Source organism: Elephas maximus, chromosome 3 (genome assembly GCF_024166365.1).
Source record: "Elephas maximus indicus isolate mEleMax1 chromosome 3, mEleMax1 primary haplotype, whole genome shotgun sequence".
Taxonomy (NCBI): Eukaryota; Metazoa; Chordata; class Mammalia; order Proboscidea; family Elephantidae; genus Elephas; species Elephas maximus.
In genome coordinates this window covers 13,007,306-13,026,785 of record NC_064821.1, presented here as the reverse complement: position 1 = coordinate 13,026,785, position 19,480 = coordinate 13,007,306, and the positions used below count along the sequence as shown (strand labels likewise).

Here is a 19,480-nt window from a genome sequence, read left to right as displayed (position 1 = left end):
TATATCTAATAAGAAATTACAGATGATGCTATCCGCCCTCCCTCCACATCACCAGCCTCTCTTCTCCATTTCCCCCTCATCCTGGAGCCAGGGGGAAAAAAAAAAGTTGCCGTTGAGTTGACTCATATGTATGGCGATGCCTTGGGTGTACAGAGTAGAACTAATGCTCCATAGGGCTTTTTATTTATTTTTTTTTTACTGTATTTTATTGTTGTTGTTGAGAAAATACACAGCAAAATATACACCAATTCAACAATGTCTACACGTACAATGCAGTGACATTACATCCTTCAAGTTGTGTGACCATTCTCACCCTACTTTTCGAAATTATTCATCCCCCACTAACTTAAATTCACTGCCCCCTAAGTTTCCTATCAAATCTTTCGAGTTGCTATCGTCAGTTTGATCCCATATAGATCTTTAAAGAGCACAACGTTCAAGGCAGACACTCTTTACTAATTAAGCTAAACTACTGTTTGATTTTAAGAAGACTTCAGGGGATATTTTTGGTTTAAGGTTTAAAGATTATCTCAAGGCGATAGCTTGAGGGGTTCATCCAGCCTCTGGATTCCATGATGATTTGAAATTCCGTTCTGCATTTCCCCCACTTTTGGTCAGGATTCCTCTATAAAATCTTTGATCAAAACGTTCAGTAATGATAGCTGGGCACCATCCAGTTCTGCTGATTTCGTGGTAAAGGAGGGAGTTCTCCACAGGGTTTTCAGTGTTGATTTTTCAGCAGTAGGTTGCCAGGCCTTTCTTCTGAGGCTCCTCTAGGTGAACTCAAAGCACAACCTTTCGGTTAGTAGTTGAGTGCTTAGTCACATGTGCTACCCGGGGACTTCACACTGGAACATCATTACAGAATTGGGTGTGGGTCTTTCCAGACCTGGTGCTGAATTTTGTATCCACATGAATATATTCATGGAAATCATAATATCGTCCTCTGTGAAGCCTGTCCAACAATAAATGGGAAGGGACCGTTTGCAATTTCCTTTTTTATTGTCTCAACAGTATTTCTTTAGTTCTGTCCACGTTAGTTGCATCTCAGTCTAATTCTGCTCTCTTAAGTGCTAAAAATCTGTGGCAAAAGACCTTATCAAAAAGTGTTAAAAAGCAAAGATGTCACTTTGATGACTTAGGTGTGTCTGACCCAAGGCATGGTCTTTTCAGTTGCCTCATATGCATATGTAAGCTGGGCAGTGAAAACGTCGGAACTATGGTGTTGATGAAGAATACTGAGTACAGCTCTGTCTTAGAAGAAATAAAACCGAGATGCTCCTTAGAAGTGAGGATGGCAAGACTTCAGCTTGCTTTCTTTGGACATGTCATCGGGAAAGGCTAATTGCTAGAATAGGACATCATGTTTGGTAAAATAGAGGGTCAGCCAAAATGAGGGCAACCGGCCGTGAGATGGATTGATACAATGGCCACAGCAATGGTCTCCCATACACCAACGATTGTGGAGATGGCGTAGACCGGGCAACGTTTGGTTCCGTTATACACAACGTCGCCATGAACTGGAGCCAACTCGATGGCAACTAACAACAACAGCAAAAGTTTCGCACCAAACGGTCTGCTGTACAACCGGAGGCCGTGGAGTTGATTCTGACTTATAGCGACCCTATAGGACAGAGTAGAACTGCCCCACAGGGTTTCCAAGGCTGCAATCTTTAGGGAAGCAGACTGCCACGTCTTCTTCCTGTAGAGCGGTTAGTAGGTTCTAACGGCCCACCTTCGGATTAGCAGCTGAGCACTTAACCACTGCGCCACCAGGGCACATCTCCTCAGCAGTAGTTCACAAACACAGCGGAACTCAGAACCACCCATAGGTGGCGCTGTCTCCTTGTACCTAATGTCTTTCCACCCTGAACTTCCTTTCTTCTGTTTGGCCTCTGGTGGTAATTTTGCTGTTTTTACCTGTCTTTATGCATTACCTGTTGCCTTGGTAACTCAGCAGCTTCAACACTTCCTCACTCTCTTTTCCTTCAAGTGACCCTCAATTTTGTATTTTTTTAAATTAATTTATTCTAATAATATTTTATTGTGTTTTTGGCTAAGGTTTACACAGCAGTTTAGGTTCCCATTGAACAATTTCTACACAAATTGTTCTGTGACATTGGTTATGTTCTTCACAACTTGTGAACATTCTCAATATTTCCGTTCTGGTAGTTCTGTTTCCATTAATCTAGTTTCCCTGACCCCTTATGTTCTCATCTGTTTTAAAGAAATTGGTGACTGTTTGGTTCTATAAAGATGATTTTTTTTTTTTGGTACGGTCCAGCATCCTTCTAGTTTTAACTGAATGGACAATTATGCCTTCTTTATCCCCTTTGAATTCAAACCACAGCCCTGCCAACAATAAAAGTCCCAACACTTGCAGGGATCCATCCTCCCACCAAGATTTGGGATGGAAAACACCTCAGGAAAAATCCACTCCAGCCCCAATAAGGAAAACGCTGATCCTCTTTGTTTTTCTCCTCTTAATCCCACCCTAGGAAATCCCCTTTCTCCAAGCTGTTGAAATGCACCGAGTTACAACTTTCAGAATATTTTCCTCAGAATGATTGCTAGGGTGTAATCTAACACACTTCTTTTATTGCATACCAGATGATCAAACAAAGAGTTTGACCATTTGTACATTGTCTTGCTCTTTCCACCCCCCTACCCCAAAGCATAACTTTGAAAAAAGAAGGGACACAACTGAGTCCACACACATTCGATACTTGAGAAGCTTCTGGAAAAGTGAACACTGTGAAGGCTGCGGGCATTGCGTCTAAAATGAGAAAAATAAATACTGTCTGAGAAGTCTTGCCTACCTCTTACAAACAATCGCGTGTTCTAGGAAGTGACACACTGAGTAATTCTACACATTGTGCTTGGAGGAAACTGGAAAGGGGCCGCGTTGGGGCTGGATAAGAATCATTGTCTGGTGGGCTTTAAATACTGGAATCCTTGTTCAATTGTGGACGCTTCACAGGCATTTAAAGAATGCAAATCCACAAGGAAATTAGAAGATGCTCTTCTTGTTAACTTGGTCTCGCTGGTTTAGGGACGGCCAAGGAAGGGGGACTGCAAAGACCCCAAAGTGGAGACCTCTGCCGAGGCTCAGTGTTGGGATGGAGAAGGCGTGGGATGATTTGTTAATGTTTTATTTCATGGCTTTATGTCTTCCGTTTTAGAAACTTACTTGACTTATAATCAGAAAAGTTGTCATTGAGATTTTGTGTGTGGGCAGTAGCCTGGGAGGGCTTAGAGGACATGGGACTTCCGTGGTTTGTGTAGATGTGTCCAGTTGGAGGTGGTTTTTCTACTCTTTTCTAATCTTCCACTCCAAAGAGAGGCAGGATGTTTTAGGATAGTCCATTGTGTGGATAAACCAGGCAGCCTAGGTTCGATTCCTTTGTGGGGCTTTATTCTGCTCGGTGGAGCCCTGGTGGCACAGCGGTTAAGAGTTCAGCTGCTAACCAAAAGGTCGGCAGTTCAAATCCACCAGGCACCCCTTGGAAACCCTATAGGGCTGTTCTAGTCTGTCCTATAGGGTTGCTATGAGTCGGAATCGACTTGACGGCAATGGGTTTTGTTTTATGGTTTATTCTGCTCCGTGCAGGGGAGATGGCCATAAAACAGCAGCCTCAGAATCCCTTCGTGCCTGGTGTGCTTCAGGCCAACTCTGTTTCGACCTGGGGAGCTTGTTAAAAAGCAGATTGAGATTCTGTAGGTCAGAGGTAAGCCCAGAGATTCCCCATTTTGAATGCCGATGCTGGAGCTACAACTCTATGGGGCCCAGAGAATGCATGCCTCCCCTTGACGCTGTAGATGGTTTTTTAAAGGAGCACGGTCCTCAAGGTGATACTCTTTATTTTGTGAGCCAATCTGTTATTTAGCTAAAAGGTGACCTCAGAGGATAGTTTTGGTTCAAGATCTAAAGACTATCGCAGGGCAACCGTCTCAGGAAGTCCCTCAGTCTCAACTCTTGCAATGTCTTTCTTTTTTTAGAATTTGAAGTTCTGTTCCACGTTTCTCCCATTCTCTCAGGATCCATCTACCGTGGTCCTGATTCGAACGGTAGGTAGTGGCAGCTGGGCCACCATCTAGTTCGGGTCTCAGGGTAGACGAGGCTGTGGTTTGTGTAGACTATTAGTCCTGTAGACTAGCTTCTTCCTTGAGTCTTTGTTTTCCTTGTCTGTTGTGCCAGATGAATAGAGACACAATAGTTGTATCTTAGATGGCCACTTTGTATTTTTTTTAAGTTTCAAATCTATTTCTTTACACTTATTAGGAATTTAACGTGTCTTTTTAACTATGCTAGAGCCCCTGGGTAGTGCAAATGGTGAACGGTCTCAGTTTCTAACCCTAAGGCTGGAAGTTCGAGTCCACCCAGCGGCACCTTGAAAGAAAAGTCTGGCGTCTACTTCCAAAAAATCAACTGTCTCAGGAGGGGTTCTCTAGAGAAGCAAAACCAGTAAAGCATATAATTATATATAGAGAGAGATTTATATCAAGGAAACGGCTCATGTGGTTGCAGAGGCTGGAATGTCCTAAGTCTGCAGGTCAGGCTGGAGGCTTCTCCTGATTCATGTAGCCACAGGGGCTGGTGAACCCAAGATCAGCAGGTCAAACAGTAGGGCTCTGGTCCACAGGCTGCTAAGACTGATGAATATCAAGATCAGCAGGCAAGATGGCAGGTAAGCTCTAGCTCAAGTCCCAGGAACCAGAGGTCAGATGAACAGAAGCCAGCTGCAGGATCCAGAGTGAGCAAAACCCTGAGAGCTTTGCCAGAAAGTCCATCTATATTGGATGCAGGCCACACCCCCAAGAAAACTCCTTTTCAACTGATTGGCTCCTCACAGCAGATCCCATCACGGAGGTAATCACATAATTGTATGCCCGCCAGACTACATCATAACAGCCAAACCACTGAGAATCATGGCCCAGCCAAGTTGACATACAACCTTAACAATCACAAAAACCCTATGGAGCACAGTTCTACTCCAACATACACGGGGTCACCTAGAGTCAGAGGCAACTTGACAGCAACTGTATAAACACTGTAAAAAACTTTTTTTTAAAGCCGTTAGCATTTTTATGAAGCTTGTTTCTTCTGGTGGCGTAGTGGTTAAGTGCTACAGCTGCTAACCAAAGGGTTGGCAGTTTGAATCCGCCAGGCGCTCCTTGGAAACTCTATGGGGCAGTTCTACTCTGTCCTATAGGGTCGCTATGAGTCGGAATCGACTCGACAGCACTGGGTGCACTGGGTTTTGTTTCTTCTTAATGTTCTGCTCCAGACTTGCAAGGGTGTTGAGTGATGTATCCTAGCCGTGTTTCTGCATGTGTTCTGTCATTTTTGGGGTATGACTTCTCAGAACACATACACGGGGTCATGGCAAAAACAAGCAGCTATGACAGAAGAATGCCAGTGATAAAGTACCAGCTGACAGTGATAAATTACCCTGATTTTCTAAAGTTGACTCATACATTGCTTTTCAAACTGCACTCGGTGGTCATGGTTTTCCCCTAGAACAATCGATTTGGCTGGCTGTTGTTAGCTGCCGTTGAGTCAGCCCCTGACTCATGGCGACCCCACGCATGACGGAACAAAATGCCGCTCAGTCCTGCACCATCCTCATGATTGGTTGCCAATCAGATTGTTGTGATCCATAAGGCTTTCATTGGCTGATTTTCAGAAGTTGATGGCCTGGCCTTTCTTCCTACTCTGTTAGTCTGGAAGCACCACTGAAGCCTGTAAACCTGTTTCAGCGTTATAGCAACACACAAGCCTCCCCTGCCCAATGGGTGTTGGCTGCCCACGAGGTGCACTGGCTTCTATGGACTTAAGTGAAAATTAGCTTGAATTTTTCTGTCTTATTCTGCCCATACCTGGATTTGGTTTCCAGGTTATATTATCCTTTCAAAAGAAGTTATATACCTTCTCTCCCCCTCTTTGTATCACTTAATAAGATGGGAATTCGGTGGTGCAAACCATTAAGCCCTCCAATACTAACCAAAAGGTTGGCAGTTTGAACAGACCCACAATGCTTTGGTAGAAAGGCCTCGCAATGTGCTTCTAAAAGTTCACAGCAATGAAAACTCCATGTTCTACTGTGACACACATGGGGTTGCTGTGAGCCGGAACTGACTGCAGGGCAACTGGCTTGGGTTCTGGTTTTATCTGTTACTTGATATGCTGATAAAACTTGAACTGTAAAATCCTCTGGCCTTTGTGCTTTAGTGGGGAGGTACTTTTCCTCTATTATTTACATCTTGTGAACATTTATTAGTCAGTTTTTCTGCTGCTTCTTGGTATAATTTGTGCATTTTATGTTTTCCCATAAATGTATTCATTTCATATAGATTTTCGAATTTACTGGCATATATTTGTTCTTAAACTTCTCATACTATGTGCCTGGGTGGTGCAAATGGCTAACATGCTCAGCTGCTAACTGAAAGGTTGGAGGTTCGAGTCCACCCAGACATGCCTCAGAAGAAAGGCCTGGTGATCTCCTTCTGAAAAATCAGTCATGGAAAATCTTATGGAGCATAGTTCTACTCTGACACACATGGGTTGCCCTGGCTGACCCCTAGGAGGTCGAGCGGGACTGACCCCCTGCCCCATCTCACAGTGTCCAGGGGGCCTTGGGGACCCTAAGGACACGGCTCTGGCTAGCCTTGGGCAAAGTCAGCAGAGGAGACCTGGGCCTCTTCTCTGCCCTCCTGCTTGGCCTCTGACCTTCAGGTGACCTTGGGCAAAGGACGTGACCTCTGTGAGCCTGGAACTTTCTCATTTGGAAACCGGCTATATGAGCAGCTCGTCCAGGGATGTACTGAGGGTTATAGAAGGTGGCTTGTCTAAGGAGCCCCTGTCTGGGGGATGGAACTTGCCTGGAAGTCTCTGTGCTGCCAGCTGTCTGGATCCCTGTGGGACATGTCCACTCCCCACCCAGTCCAAGCAGCCTTGGGGGGGTGGCGTGGAGCAAGGACAGTGAGTATTCCTGTCTGTGGGATATATAAGTAGTAAGGAACAGAGTTTAAATCCAGGCTTCTGGATTCCATGGAGGTTGAAATGACCCATCCACACTATCACCCTGAGATAATCATTGAACCATAAACCTTGAGAAAACTGGTTTTCTGAAAGTCATCTTTAAGTCAAAGGATAGTTTAGCTTAATTAGTAAAGACTGTTTGCCTTGGGCAATGTGCTCTTCTAAAGAACTATCTATGTGCAACCAGTTTCCACAAACAGCAATTTTAAAGGTCAGACTAGAAATTATGTTTTAGGGTAAATCAGTAACTATCTGAATTGTTCTTCAAGAAAATGTTGCATGGCCACAAGTGATTATGTAAACACTATTCTAGCCCTGTTTCCATGGCAACTTATAAGTTACTAGCAATAAGCTGGAGTCTAAGAATCTGTAAAAGATTTTTCTCTTTTGTCACCCCAATTTGCAAATTGTCTATTAAATAAACTTCAATCAATTCCTATTATTGGCTTAATATTATTTTTAACCGTAGACTCCTGCTTCGCTCAGGGCATCACAGGATGGAGAGATGGCTCTGGGACAGGGACACATCTCTCAGGTGGTGTGGTGAATTTGGCTCCATTCACGTTTTATTAGGCCCCTTCCAGCCTGGGGCTCCCCAGAGGACGTCCTGGGCATACTGCTGCTGGCTCCGACTGTGTCTGATTTCACAGAGGGAGGATGGGAAGGGGGAGGGCAGGGGAAGGGGCTGGAGACAGATCATCAGCCTTTCCTGGAGGTGGGGCCCTCACTGTCTCCACAGAGCTGGCCTGAAGGCTGCCAGTCCAGTGCCCCACAAATCCAAGCCCCTGGGCACTGGGGGCAGCCCCACACAGCCAGCCCTCACGGCCTACATGGCTGCTGTGTGCCCGTTGGCCAGCCGCCTGGCTGCCCGGCTCCGGGGACCGCCAGCGGGGGCCGATTCGTTCCTCAGCTGTTGACGTTCCCGGGCGGCCTCTTCTTCGCTCAAGTCTGACTCCTCCACGTCACTGCGGATGTCCTTCTCCATCTGGGGGACAGAGACAGAGGACGGGGTGAAGCTCGAGGGGGAAGGGATGAGGCTAGAGGCTGGGCTGGGGGCTCCGGGGACCTAGCTGTACCTGACCCTTGGCCATGAAATGGCAGAGCATGCGCAGGATGAGGCCGGACCAGAACACGTGCAGGAGCTGCAGCATCATCAGGAGGGCGTTGAAGAAGTAGTAGCCAAAGAAGGGGCCCCGGCCGATGATGGACTCATAGTAAGTGGTGTAGAGGATCCTTTGGCCGGAGGGAGGGAGGGGGTGTCACCAGCTGCTGCAGCCCCGCAGGCTCCCACCTTAGCTCCAGACTTCCAAACCTAACTCCAGCCCAGGAACCTCCAACATGCACAGCCTTCCCTGCTTTAGAACCGTCTATGGCTCCCTACTACCCCAAGGATGACGCCTCTGCACTTTAGCCAAAAAATCCAAACCTACTGCTGTCAAGGAGCCCTGGTGGCACAGTGGTTAAGAGCTTGGCTGCTAACTAAAAGGTCAGCAGTTTGAATCCATCAGGGGATCCTTGGGAGAAACCCTGTGAGCAGTTTTACTCTGTCCTAGAGGATTGCTATGAGTTGGAATTGATTCAACGGCAATGGGTTTTTGATGGGTTTGACTGCTGCCGAGTTGATTCTGGCTCATGATGACTGACTCATGTATTACAGAATAGAACTGCTCTATGGGGTTTTCTTGGCTGTGATCTTTATGGAAGCAGATTGCCAGGCCCTTCTTCCATGGAGCCGCTAAACGGGCTCAAATTGCCAACCTTTAGGTTAGTAGATGGGTGCAAACTGTTTGTACCATCCAGAGACCTTGAGCTTTAGCCGTGCTTGGTTTGCTAATTCAGCAAAACGCTCAAGCTCGTTAACTCAAAACTGTTCGTAACCGTAACTGTGAGCCACATGGGGTGCGGAGGATCCTGGTTCCTCTCCAGCACACCCATCGGCCTGTCCACCCCCCACTCCACCTTCTCTCCTGTTGCCCCAGACAAACTGTCCTGGACCCCAGCATCCCTCTCCTCGCAAAGACTTCCCTGCGGCCCCTGCTGCCTCACGCCCCTTCCTGAGGAGTGTCACCATTCATGCCAACCCTGACTTCACACACAAGAAGCAAAACCAACACCAAAGAGCTTTTTCCTGACACCACTTTCCCCCTCTGGCTACCCTCTCATTTTTCTTCTCTTGAAACTCCTCAAAAGGGCCGGTGGTACCTGCCCTCTCTACGTCATCACCAGATCGGCCATCGGGGTCACCAGTGACCTCTGTGGAGCTCACTGCAGAGTCCAGCCTCTGCTCCTACCCTGTGCCCATCCCTTGGCCTGCCTGCCCCCTAGATGCCCCCTATCTGTCCCCCTCCCTTATGTCCCTGAGACCTAGGGCCTCCTCAAGCCCCCCTCCCCATCCCTCCTTGCCCCTTCTCATGGCCAGGCAGCTGAGCTAACATGCATGGATTTTCCCTTCCAGAAGATTCTTGCTTGACCCCACTTTCTCGCCAGACACCACCCCCATTCACGCCTTCCCTTGACCCCCAAGGCCCTCCATTGTGTGGTCTATTTCACCATCTCTACCTCTTCCTCCTGCTCCCACCTCTCGGGGACCTCACCCTGGGGCCTGGCCCCCTCCCTCCTCCCTGACACTATTCTCTCAGTGCCTTCAGGCACCTGTGCTCCCGTCTTCTCACCCTGCACTCTTCCTCTCAGGTTCTGGTGCAGGCTCCTCCCTGACCGCACACTCAGGGGGCCCTAAGACAGGACTTTCTGGCCACACCAGGACCCCTGAGGACCCTGGGCCATGTGCTCGCAGCTCTTGTATTTACATCACTCTCTCAAACCCCAGCCTGGCACGACCCAGCCTCCTATACGTCTCCTTGTGGAGCCAGCCCCAACATGGCTAAAGCTGGTCACCCTTCTGCGCTCATTCCCACCTCAGCTAACGGCAGCTCCATTTCCCCAAACCCTGGCATCTTCCTTTGAATCTGCCCACTCCTCTTGTCTGCACTGATTCCCCCCACCCCATCATCACCATCTGGACCAGTACAGCCACCTCGGCCCTGGCCCCCCAGCTTTGCCCTCACTTCCCACAGTCGTTCCACTCCATGGCCACGAGAGGGCGCCTCTGAGCACACGAGTCAGGGCCCTCCCTCCTCTGCTCACAGCCCTCCAGGGCTCCCACCTTTACTTGAGTAAAAGCTCAAGTCCTCCCCTCTGCCCACAGAGCCCTGCACAACCTTCTCTGTCCCCTCCTTCTCTCTCCCCATTGCTCACTCCACTCCAGCCACATGGGCTTTATCACTGTTCCTCCAACATGCCAGGCACGGTCCTGCCTCAGGGCCTTTGCACACCCTATTCCCTCTGCCTGTGCTGTTCCCTTTGCCTGGAACACCGTTCTATGATCAGCAGAGTTCTCTCTCTTACCTCCCTCAGGTCTCTCTGTACAAATGCTGTCACTGAAGCCTTCCCTGACCCCCTGTGCCCTTCCCTGCTTCAGTTCTTTCTTTAGCACTCAACACCCCTGACATACTCAATAGTGTGCTCGTTCGCCTTATTTGTCACTGGCCCGCCCCACCCAAGATCAGCTCCAGGAGAGCAGGGGCCCACACGGTGTTCTCCCTGCTGTGTCCCACGACGTGGCACATTCATGAGGCTCAACACATTGCCTGGGTGGAGACATCAGTGAGCCCCGCCCCACCCCTCCTTCCACTCCATGTTCCCAGCACACTCAGCACTGGTGACGGAGCCCAGCTCTCTCTCTCCCCTCTGGACCTTCGCACAGGCTGTGGCCTGTGCCATGAAGACCCTTCCCGCCTCTTCCTGGAAGCTTCCCACTCCCGGATAGAGGGGAAGGTAGGCCTGGGGTCTCGGACACGCCCTCCCTCCCCCTACCCGCGTCCTGCGGGAGGACGGACTCACTGCGTGGGGAAGAGCACAAGGCGTGTGTAGAAGAAGACGCAGGAGAAGATGAGGAAGAACACGTCACACAGGCGTTGCCAGCGCAGGTATTTGAACATCTTACAGGCCTGGGGAGGGCGCGCCAGAGAGGAACCTGCTCAGGCCAGGGCAACGCGGGGAGGGGCGGGCAGGCCGAGGGCGGGGCTTTGTCTCAGGAAAAGGCTAGAACAGGAGCTCTTTTTATGGGATGAGGGGTGGGGCCAAGTGAGGGGGGATGTTGTCTTCAGGACCTGGACAGAAAAGTAAGGGGAGAGAAGGAGGGACAGGAGAGATGGAGGGGGAGGTGGACAGCGTGAAGTATCACCTCCCAGGAAAGCTCAGAGGGGTGGGGCCTCACCTCCCAGGTAAACTGAGAGGGGCGGGACCTCACCTCCCAGGTAAAGCGAGACTGGGGGGGCTCACCTCCCAGGAGAGCAGTGAGGAGGCAGGGTCTTGCCTCCAGGGACAGGTGGGAGAACATGGGAGGAGGTGAGGGCAGGCAGGGGCAGGCGGTGACCCACCTCCAGCAGGTAGTCACAGGTGTCGTGCAGCAGTAGCACGAGGGAGCCAATGCGCAGCAGGTTGGCGCTGTAGGAGAAGGTGATCAGGGTGATGGTCACAAAGTGGTGGACCACCTGCTCCTTGAAGTCCTGTGGGAGAAGAGGGTGAGTGATGGCCTGGGCAGGGCTCCGTGGCCAGAGGGGCCCCACCCCAAGGGGCGGGAGCTGGCACTCCCCTGGGGCTGGTACCTCTGGACTTGTCCTGCCCCAGGCACCATGGGGGTCTGGAGGGTGGGGTGGGGTTGGGAGGCCGCCCCTCCCAGCTCCTCGTCACTCCCCCAGCTGGGCCCTCACTCTGGTCTCACCTTGCGCTTGGTGTCGAAGGGCAGTGTAATCAGCAGGGAGATGTAGAAACTCAGCTCCAGGAGGTACCACCAGTACAGAGTGGGCTTCAGGGGCTGGGTGGGGCAAGGTTACTGTGGGGAGGGGCCCAGCACACCAGTCTCCCCTCCCCCTGCTTTGCCCAAACCCAGGACATTCAGATCCTAGTGAATGAGGAAGGAGTGAGCACTTCATCCCTGGAGGTAATCAAGGGCAACAGTTTTGTGGCAGTTCCTGCTCTGAGTTTCCAGGCTTCCAGACCCCTCTCCATTCCACAGGGGAGTCAAACCGGCTGAGAGCGAGACTCAGGGAGAGTTCTGGCACGATGCCTGGCTTGGCTTCCCGTTCCCAGGCCGCAGGAACTCTGACTGCCAGGCCCTCGCCTCGGCCCTCCCACCAACCTCCGTGCACCCCCTACCGCTCACCTGGTCTGGATAGTTGTCCCAACACATTGACGGCTTCCACAGCCACGACTCCTGTGGGAGACAGAGTCTGAGGCTGCCCGAAGATCAGAGCCCAGCCCCCACCCTGGTCTGGGCCCCCCCAGGTGCCACTCTCACTTGGCCATGCTTTTTCCTGCTTGGCTGCACATCTGCCCCCTACTCCAGCCCAGGGGCTCATTCTCGCTGGGTCCCCAGTTCCGCACACAGTAGGTCATTAATAGGAGCCTGTGAGTGGATGGTCACCAAGGCCTCGCCAAGCTCTCCCTCTTCTCTGTGCTTCTGCACCTGCTTTTCCTGCTGCCTGCACCACCACCCCCACACCTAGCCCCTGTGGTGCACAGTAGGTGCTTGTGGAATAGGTGGAGGGGGTGGGTGGGCAGCAGGGCACACTCACGTGGTACAGGACCGAGAGGCCACCCACGAAGGAGCACAGATAGAACAAGAACCTCCAGCTGCAGATGGGGGGAGCCCATAAGGAAGTTGCCAGAAGGGCAGATCCCACTCCAGCAACTCCAGACCTTCCTCCAAGCCCCAGCCCTGGGCTCACCTGGCCTCACAGAACTTCTTGCTCAGGTGGGGCCGATCCTGGTTCCGGCGGCCCCGAAACCAGCGTTGGGTCTGCCGCAGGGTGAGGCCACACTGGGTGGCCAGGAGGGCCAGCTGGTGCTGGGAAGGGAGGGGTGGTACCAGGGTCACAGGGCCCTGTGGTGGCTTCCCATCCCTGCCCCAGGACAGGCAGAACCTTCTACCTACAGGGGTAGGGGTGAAGTGGGGTCCTGGGGAAAAGGGTCTTATCCCACTCTCCTTTCTCCCGCCGAGGACAGAACCTGCTCTCCCAAGGCAGCCAGGATGCCGACAGGGACTGGATGAAGGGGCTGGGGGCTGGATTCCACAGAAGCATTCCTGTACCCTCCACAGAAAAGCTAGGGTTCTCCCACCCCCTTGGAGCAGCCCAACCTTCAATGGGAACAAGACTCTCTTCCTGGTACCACCCAGGTACACAGACCACACCCTTCCCCTCTTTTCCCACAGGAGCCAGACCAGACCCTGCCCATGGCTGCAGCCACACACATGGGTGGCAACGGAAAGAAAATTCACATACTTCTCCCCAGACAGGAGAGAAACCTGCCTAGCCCCCCATCCCAGGGGCCTTCCATGGGGCAGCCGTGCCCGCTGACGGGTGTCCAGGTGGACTGGAAGGTTGGGGCACTGGGGGTACCAGAGGCTGCCCTAGTCTTCCCCGCTCCAGGGCAACCAGGCGGGTCTCACCTCCAGGGGTCTCCGCCCCTGTGTGAGGAAGTGTTTTTCCAACGTGGGGTTGGGCACCACTGGCCTCTGGCTGCGGTCCTGAATGCCCAGCCACCGGCTCAGGGGCAGGCCCACAAACCTGGGGTAAGGAGGACAGCCGTCAGTCCAAGGAGCAGGGACAGGTCTGCGGGGGACACGTGCTACAGGTGGGGAAACTGAGGCTCAGAGCGGCCATGTCATTGGCCAGGGGGGTACAGCAGCAGGTGGCAGAGTGGAATGTTTCAAATCTTTCTTCATCAGAGTGGAGGGTTAGGAGGCCTGAGGGGCAGGGTTTGGACCAGCGTCCCATGGCTAATCCCCACCCCATGCCCTGGGATCCTGGGGGGAGGCCTCGTAGCTGCACCGGACCCAAACACAAAGAAGGCAGGGGATTCCAGACTGTCAGGGGAACTGTGCTCCATAAGGTTTTCAGTGACTGGTTTTTCAGAAGGAGATTTCTGGACCTTTCTTCCAAGGTGCCTCTGGGTGGACTCGAATCACCAACCTTTCAGTTAACAGCCAAGAGCCTTCACTGTTTGCATCACAGGAGGGACTCATGAGAGATGCCCAGAGGAGGACAGCCAGGGAGAGAGGAGCAAGCCCGACTCTGCAGCATCTGGGCAGCATGAGAAAGGACTGAGCAAGTGCTCAAAAGTGTTTGCTGAATAAGCACAAAGGAGTCCTGATGGACAATGGTTAAGCGCTTGGCTGCTGTCATGGACTGAGTGGTGTCCCCCTCAAATATGTGTCAACTTGCTTAGGCCATGATTCCCAGTATTCTGTGGTTTTCCTCCATTTTGTGACTACAATTTTATGTTAAAGAGGATTAGGGTGGGATTGTAGCACCCTTACTAAGGTCACATCCCTGATCCAATGTAAAGGGAGATTCCCTGGAGTGTGGCCTGAACCACCTTTTGTCTTACAAGAGATAAAGGGAAAGGGAAGCAACCAGAGAGGGGTAACTCATACCGCCAAGAAAGCAGCACCAGGAGCAGAGTGTGTCCACTGGACCCGGGGTTCCTGCACAGAGAAGCTCCTAGGCCAGGGGAAGGTTGATGACAAGGACCTTCCTCCAGAGCCGACACAGAGACAAAGCTTTCCCCTGGAGCTGACACCCTGAATTTGGGCTTCTAGCCTACTAGACTGTGAGAGAATAAATTTCTCTTTGTTGAAGCTATCCACTTGTAGTATTTCTGTTATAGCAGCACTAGATAACTAAGACAGCTGCTAACTGAAAGGTTGGCGGTACAAACCCACCAGCAGCTCCACCAGAGGAAAGACCTGGCAATCTGCTTCCGTAAAGATGACAGCCTAGGAAACTCTCTGGGGGGAGTTCTACTCTGTGATATAGGGGTTGCTAAGAGAACCGACTTGACTGCACCTAACAACAACAAATAAGCACAGCGTCACAGGGTTCAGGATGGGGTGTGAGGGCCAACTCCTGGGGTACTCAGGCACCTTCCTCAATCCCAAACCAGGGACGAGGGCCCCTCACTGCCGGACCCATGGCGGTGTAGCTCCTGGCCTGTCCTCAACTGGGCTAGGGGCTCCCTACCGGCAGGGCTGGGGTCTGACCCTTGTCAGGAATCCCCAGCAGTGCCCACTCCAGGGCAGGCACTCAGAGAGCAGGGACCCTGGTCGGCCACAACACTGACCACCAGGGGGTGCCCTGAGGCCACAGGTAGGGACCAAATTTAATATCCACCATTATCCCTTCAGAAACCCTGGTGTTGTAGTGGTTGAGAGTTTGGTTGCTAACCAAAAGGTCGGCAGTTTTAATGCACCAGCTAGCTGCTCCTTGGAAACACTTTGAGGCAGTTCTACCCTGTCCTATAAGGTCACTATGAGTTGAAACCAACTCGCCAGCAACGGATCTGATCTGATCATTCTTTCGGAGCCCTGGTGGCACAGTGGTTAAGAGCTCAGCTGCTAACCAGAACGTCAGCAATTTGAATCCACCAGCCATTCCTTGGAAACCCTATGGGGCAGCTCTACTCTGTCCTATAGTGTCACTATGAGTCTAAATCCACTCAACAGTAACAGGTTTTGGTTTTTGGTATCATTCCTTCACCCCTCATGTGGGGAAACTGAGGCCCAGAACAGCCCAGCAAGTGATTCATTCTAGACTCAGGCGTATTGGGGGTAGGGAGTTGATGTTTACGGAGTGTGTGCTCTCTGCCAAGCATGGGGCCAAGTCCAGCTTATGTGCTGGCTCACTCCACCTGCTCCCTAGTCCTTTTATCACCATCCCCATTGTTCTGATGGGCAAACGGAAGCTCAGAGGGGTCAGAGCCATGCCCAAAGTCACACAAACAGTGAGGGATAGACCCAGAATTCAAACCCAGGCTTCACTTTCCTTTAACAAGGGCTAAGACCCCAGAAAAGCTCCCCCTGCTGCTGCCCTTAACAAGCACCAGGAAGGCCCCTGAAAGGGGATGGTAATCCCCCCTGCCACCTAAACTCTGCCTTCAGTTCAGTAAAAGAGGCAAACACCCCTTGGAGCTCCAATGGTGAATCTGGGCACAGTCTCACCCTGCCCCCACCCCCACAGAAGGGCAGGGGGCTCCCTCTAAGGCCCAGCTGAAATGGGTTTCCCTGAATTCCCATAGGCAAAGCCTTAGGCCTGGGTCATCAACCCGCTGTGTTGCCTTGGGCAGGCCACGTGCTCTCTCTGTGCCTCAGTTCCCTCTTCTGTAAAATGGGCACAGTAAAAGACCCCCTTCGGGGTTACATCGAGGACTAAGTGAGTTGTATGCGTAAACTGCTTCGAGCAGATGGGCTCAGAAAGGTGTACAGGTTCACGAAAGTTCCCTGCTTTCCCTGTGTCCAGCCTGCACTGGGTGAGGCTGGACCCCAGACCTCAAGAAGCTCCCACTGAGTGGGAGACAAAGCAAGACACACAACACTCCCAGGCTCCTGGTGGCAGGGCAGAGATGGGAGAGGGACCCAACGTGGGAGGCCCTGAGGAAATTAAAGGCTCTGCCTGAGGGAGGGCATGGTAGTCTTCCTGGAAGAGGAGACACTGGAACCCAAAATTAGAGGAATCACAGGCAGGACAGTCCAGGCAAAAGAGCAAGGGCAGGTGTGGGAGGAAGTAGGGGAAGGTGAAGGGAAGGGGCCATGGGGTGGCTGATGGCCCTGGAGAGTTGGATCCAGCACTGGTCATTGGTCCTCGTGGCTGTGGGACATGGTGGGACCACCTGGGGCTGAGCGAAGAGACCCAAAGAGGGATTCATACCAGTTGCATTGAGTTGACTCCAGCTCATGGAGACCTTGTGTGTGTCAGAGTAAAACCATGCTCCACAGGGTTTTCAATGGCTGATTTCTTGGAAGCAGATCACCAGGTCTTTCTTCCAAGGCACCTCTGGGTAGACTAGAACCTCCAACCTTGCAGTGAGCAGCTGAGTGTGTTTGCTCTTTGCGCCACCCAGGGGCCCAAAAGGACTCATGAGGGGCGGTTACGGAGACTGACAGAAGGAAGAAGGAATTCCACCCAGGAGATGGGACACCAAGGAGTGAGGAGAAAACCCAAGAAAGGACTGACAATTCACAGGGTTTGGCAACTAGAAGGTCACTGGGAATCTGGAGTCCCTGGGTGGCACAAATGGCTAAGCGCACAGCTACTAGCCAAAGGTTGGCAGTTCAAACCCCACCCAGGGGCAACTTGGAGGAAAGGCCTGGTAATCTGTTTCCAAAAGGTTACAGCCTTGAAAGCCCAATGAAGCACAGTTCTACCCTGTACACATCGGGTGGCTAAGAGTTGGTGCTAACTCAACGGCAACTTTTTTTGTTTTTTTTGGCAGGGGGAATTGGGCAGAGGTACATACTTAGGGGATGACGCAGGGGCTGCAGGAGGTGGGGGTGAAGGGAGGGGGTTCGAGGGGGAGGTGGGGGTGTGGATGCTCCCTTTTTTGGCTACAAAGGGCAAGGAGGAGGGAAGACATTGGAAGGAGCCAGGAGGGAGGGGTGTTGGGCGAGGGTGGGGCTGCCCCCAGGGGACGGAGGCAGGAGGGTGTGGGCAGGGGCCCCGTCACTTACTGAGCTTAGCAGGCTGGCAGGCTTCCACCCTCTAGGGCCCCACCCATTTTACAAAAATGCATCCAGGGGCCAGCATTCCCACCAACCAGCAATCACAGACCAGCAGAGGAAGTAGCTGAGGGCAGGAGGAAGCCAGGAGCAGCAGTTTGGTTCAAAGCCAGGCTCTGCAGAAAGTACTTAGGTGATGGGTCAGTGTCTGCTGTGTGGAGGACACTCACCTCTCAAAGGTCACACGCATGGCCACCAGGGTCAGCGTCAGGGGAATGGCTGCCAGCAGGTCCCGAGGGTGGGCGTAGACCACACCATTCCGGTCCTCCAGGAGTGCCCACGAGGTGTTGGGTGGCAGCCACAACCTGTCCTGCCATAGCCACTCGTTCAGGGTGGACAACATCCTGTGGGCACGTGTTCAGGTTAACGGGGAGATTTACATGTGGAGAGGGCTGAGGGGGAGGTGCAGACACTGAGAACTCTCCCCCACTGTGGTACGATGGATCACTTTTACACAGTCTCTCTAGCCATGGTCTTGTAACTCCCACCAAACGATTGGGTGGGGACAGGCCAGTTTGTTGTACTGTGGGATCTTGTGCGTTGCTGTGATGCTGGAAGCTATGCCACCGGTATTCAAATACCAGCAGGGTCACCGAGGTGGACAGGTTTCAGCTGAGCTTCTAGACTAAGACTAGGAAGAAGAACCCGGCGGTTTACTTCTGAAAAAAATTAGCCAGTGAAAACCTTATGAATAGCAGGGGAACATTGTCTGATAGAGCACCGGATGAGAGCCCCTCAGGTTGGAAGGCACTCAAAACACGGCTGGGAAGAGCTGCCTCCTCAAAGTAGAGTTGACCTTAATGATGTGGATGGAGTCCAGTTTTTGGGACCTTCATTTGCTGATGTGGCACGACGCAAAATGAGAAGAAACAGCTGCAAACATCCATTAAAATAGGAATGTGAAACGTAAAAAGTGTGAATCCAGGAAAATTGGAAATTGTCAGAAATGAAATGGAATGCATAAGGATTAATGTCCTAGGCATCAGTGAGGTGAAATGAACTGCTATTGGTCATTTTGAATCTGCCAGTCGTATGGTCTACTGTGCCAAGAAAGACAACTTGAAGAGAATGGCATTCATTGCATTCATTGTCAAAAAGAACATTTCAAGATCTATCCTGAAGTACAACACCGTCAGTGATAGGATAATATCCATACGTCTACAAGGAAGACCAGGTGATATGACTATTATTCAAATTTACACACCAACCACAAAGCCCAAAGATGAAGAAATTGAGGATTTTTACCAGCTGCTGCAGTCTGAAATTGATCAAACATGCAATCAGGATGCAAAGGTCATTACTGTGATTGGAATGCAAAAGTTGAAAAAAAAGAATTGATAATTGGAAAATATGGTCTTGGTGACAGAAATAATGCCAGAGATCACATAATAGAATTCTGCAAGACCAACAACTTCGTCATTGGAAATACCTTTTTTCACCAACATAAACCGTGACTATACACATGGACCTTGCCAGAGGGAACACACAGGAATCAAATCAACTACATCTGTGGAAAGAGACGAAGGAAAATCTCAATATCATCGGTCAGAACAAGGCCAGGGGCTGACTGTGGAACAGACCATCAGTTGCTCATATGCAAGTTCAAGCTGAAAATCAAGAAAATTAGAACAAGTCCGCGAGTGCCAAAATACGACCTTGAGTATATCCCACCTGAATTTAGAGACCATCTCAAGAAGAGATTTGATGCATTGAACACTAATGACCGAAGATCAGATGAGTTGTGGAATGACATCAAGGACATCATCCATGAAGAAAGCAAGAGGTCACTGAAAAGACAGGAAAGAAAGAAAAGACCAAAATGG

The 19,480-nt window shown here is 51.3% G+C and overlaps 1 protein-coding gene across 5 annotated transcripts in view; it reads right to left on the bottom strand.

Moving 5' to 3' along the window:
• Positions 1–203: 203 nt before the first annotated feature.
• CERS4 (ceramide synthase 4) overlaps positions 204–19,480 on the bottom strand; it is a 62,561-nt gene continuing 43,284 nt past the window's right edge. For all 5 annotated transcript variants that reach the window (XM_049876708.1, XM_049876709.1, XM_049876707.1 and 2 more), the window contains 10 exons: positions 17,828–18,001; positions 13,554–13,671; positions 12,832–12,950; positions 12,679–12,736; positions 12,267–12,317; positions 11,826–11,918; positions 11,482–11,610; positions 10,943–11,049; positions 8,119–8,275; positions 204–8,027 (listed from right to left, as the gene is read on the bottom strand). In XM_049876708.1, the coding sequence (XP_049732665.1) occupies positions 7,869–8,027; positions 8,119–8,275; positions 10,943–11,049; positions 11,482–11,610; positions 11,826–11,918; positions 12,267–12,317; positions 12,679–12,736; positions 12,832–12,950; positions 13,554–13,671; positions 17,828–18,000 (1,164 nt within the window). In that variant the 5' untranslated portion in view covers position 18,001 and the 3' untranslated portion in view covers positions 204–7,868. The remainder of the gene's footprint in view (positions 8,028–8,118; positions 8,276–10,942; positions 11,050–11,481; positions 11,611–11,825; positions 11,919–12,266; positions 12,318–12,678; positions 12,737–12,831; positions 12,951–13,553; positions 13,672–17,827; positions 18,002–19,480) is intronic.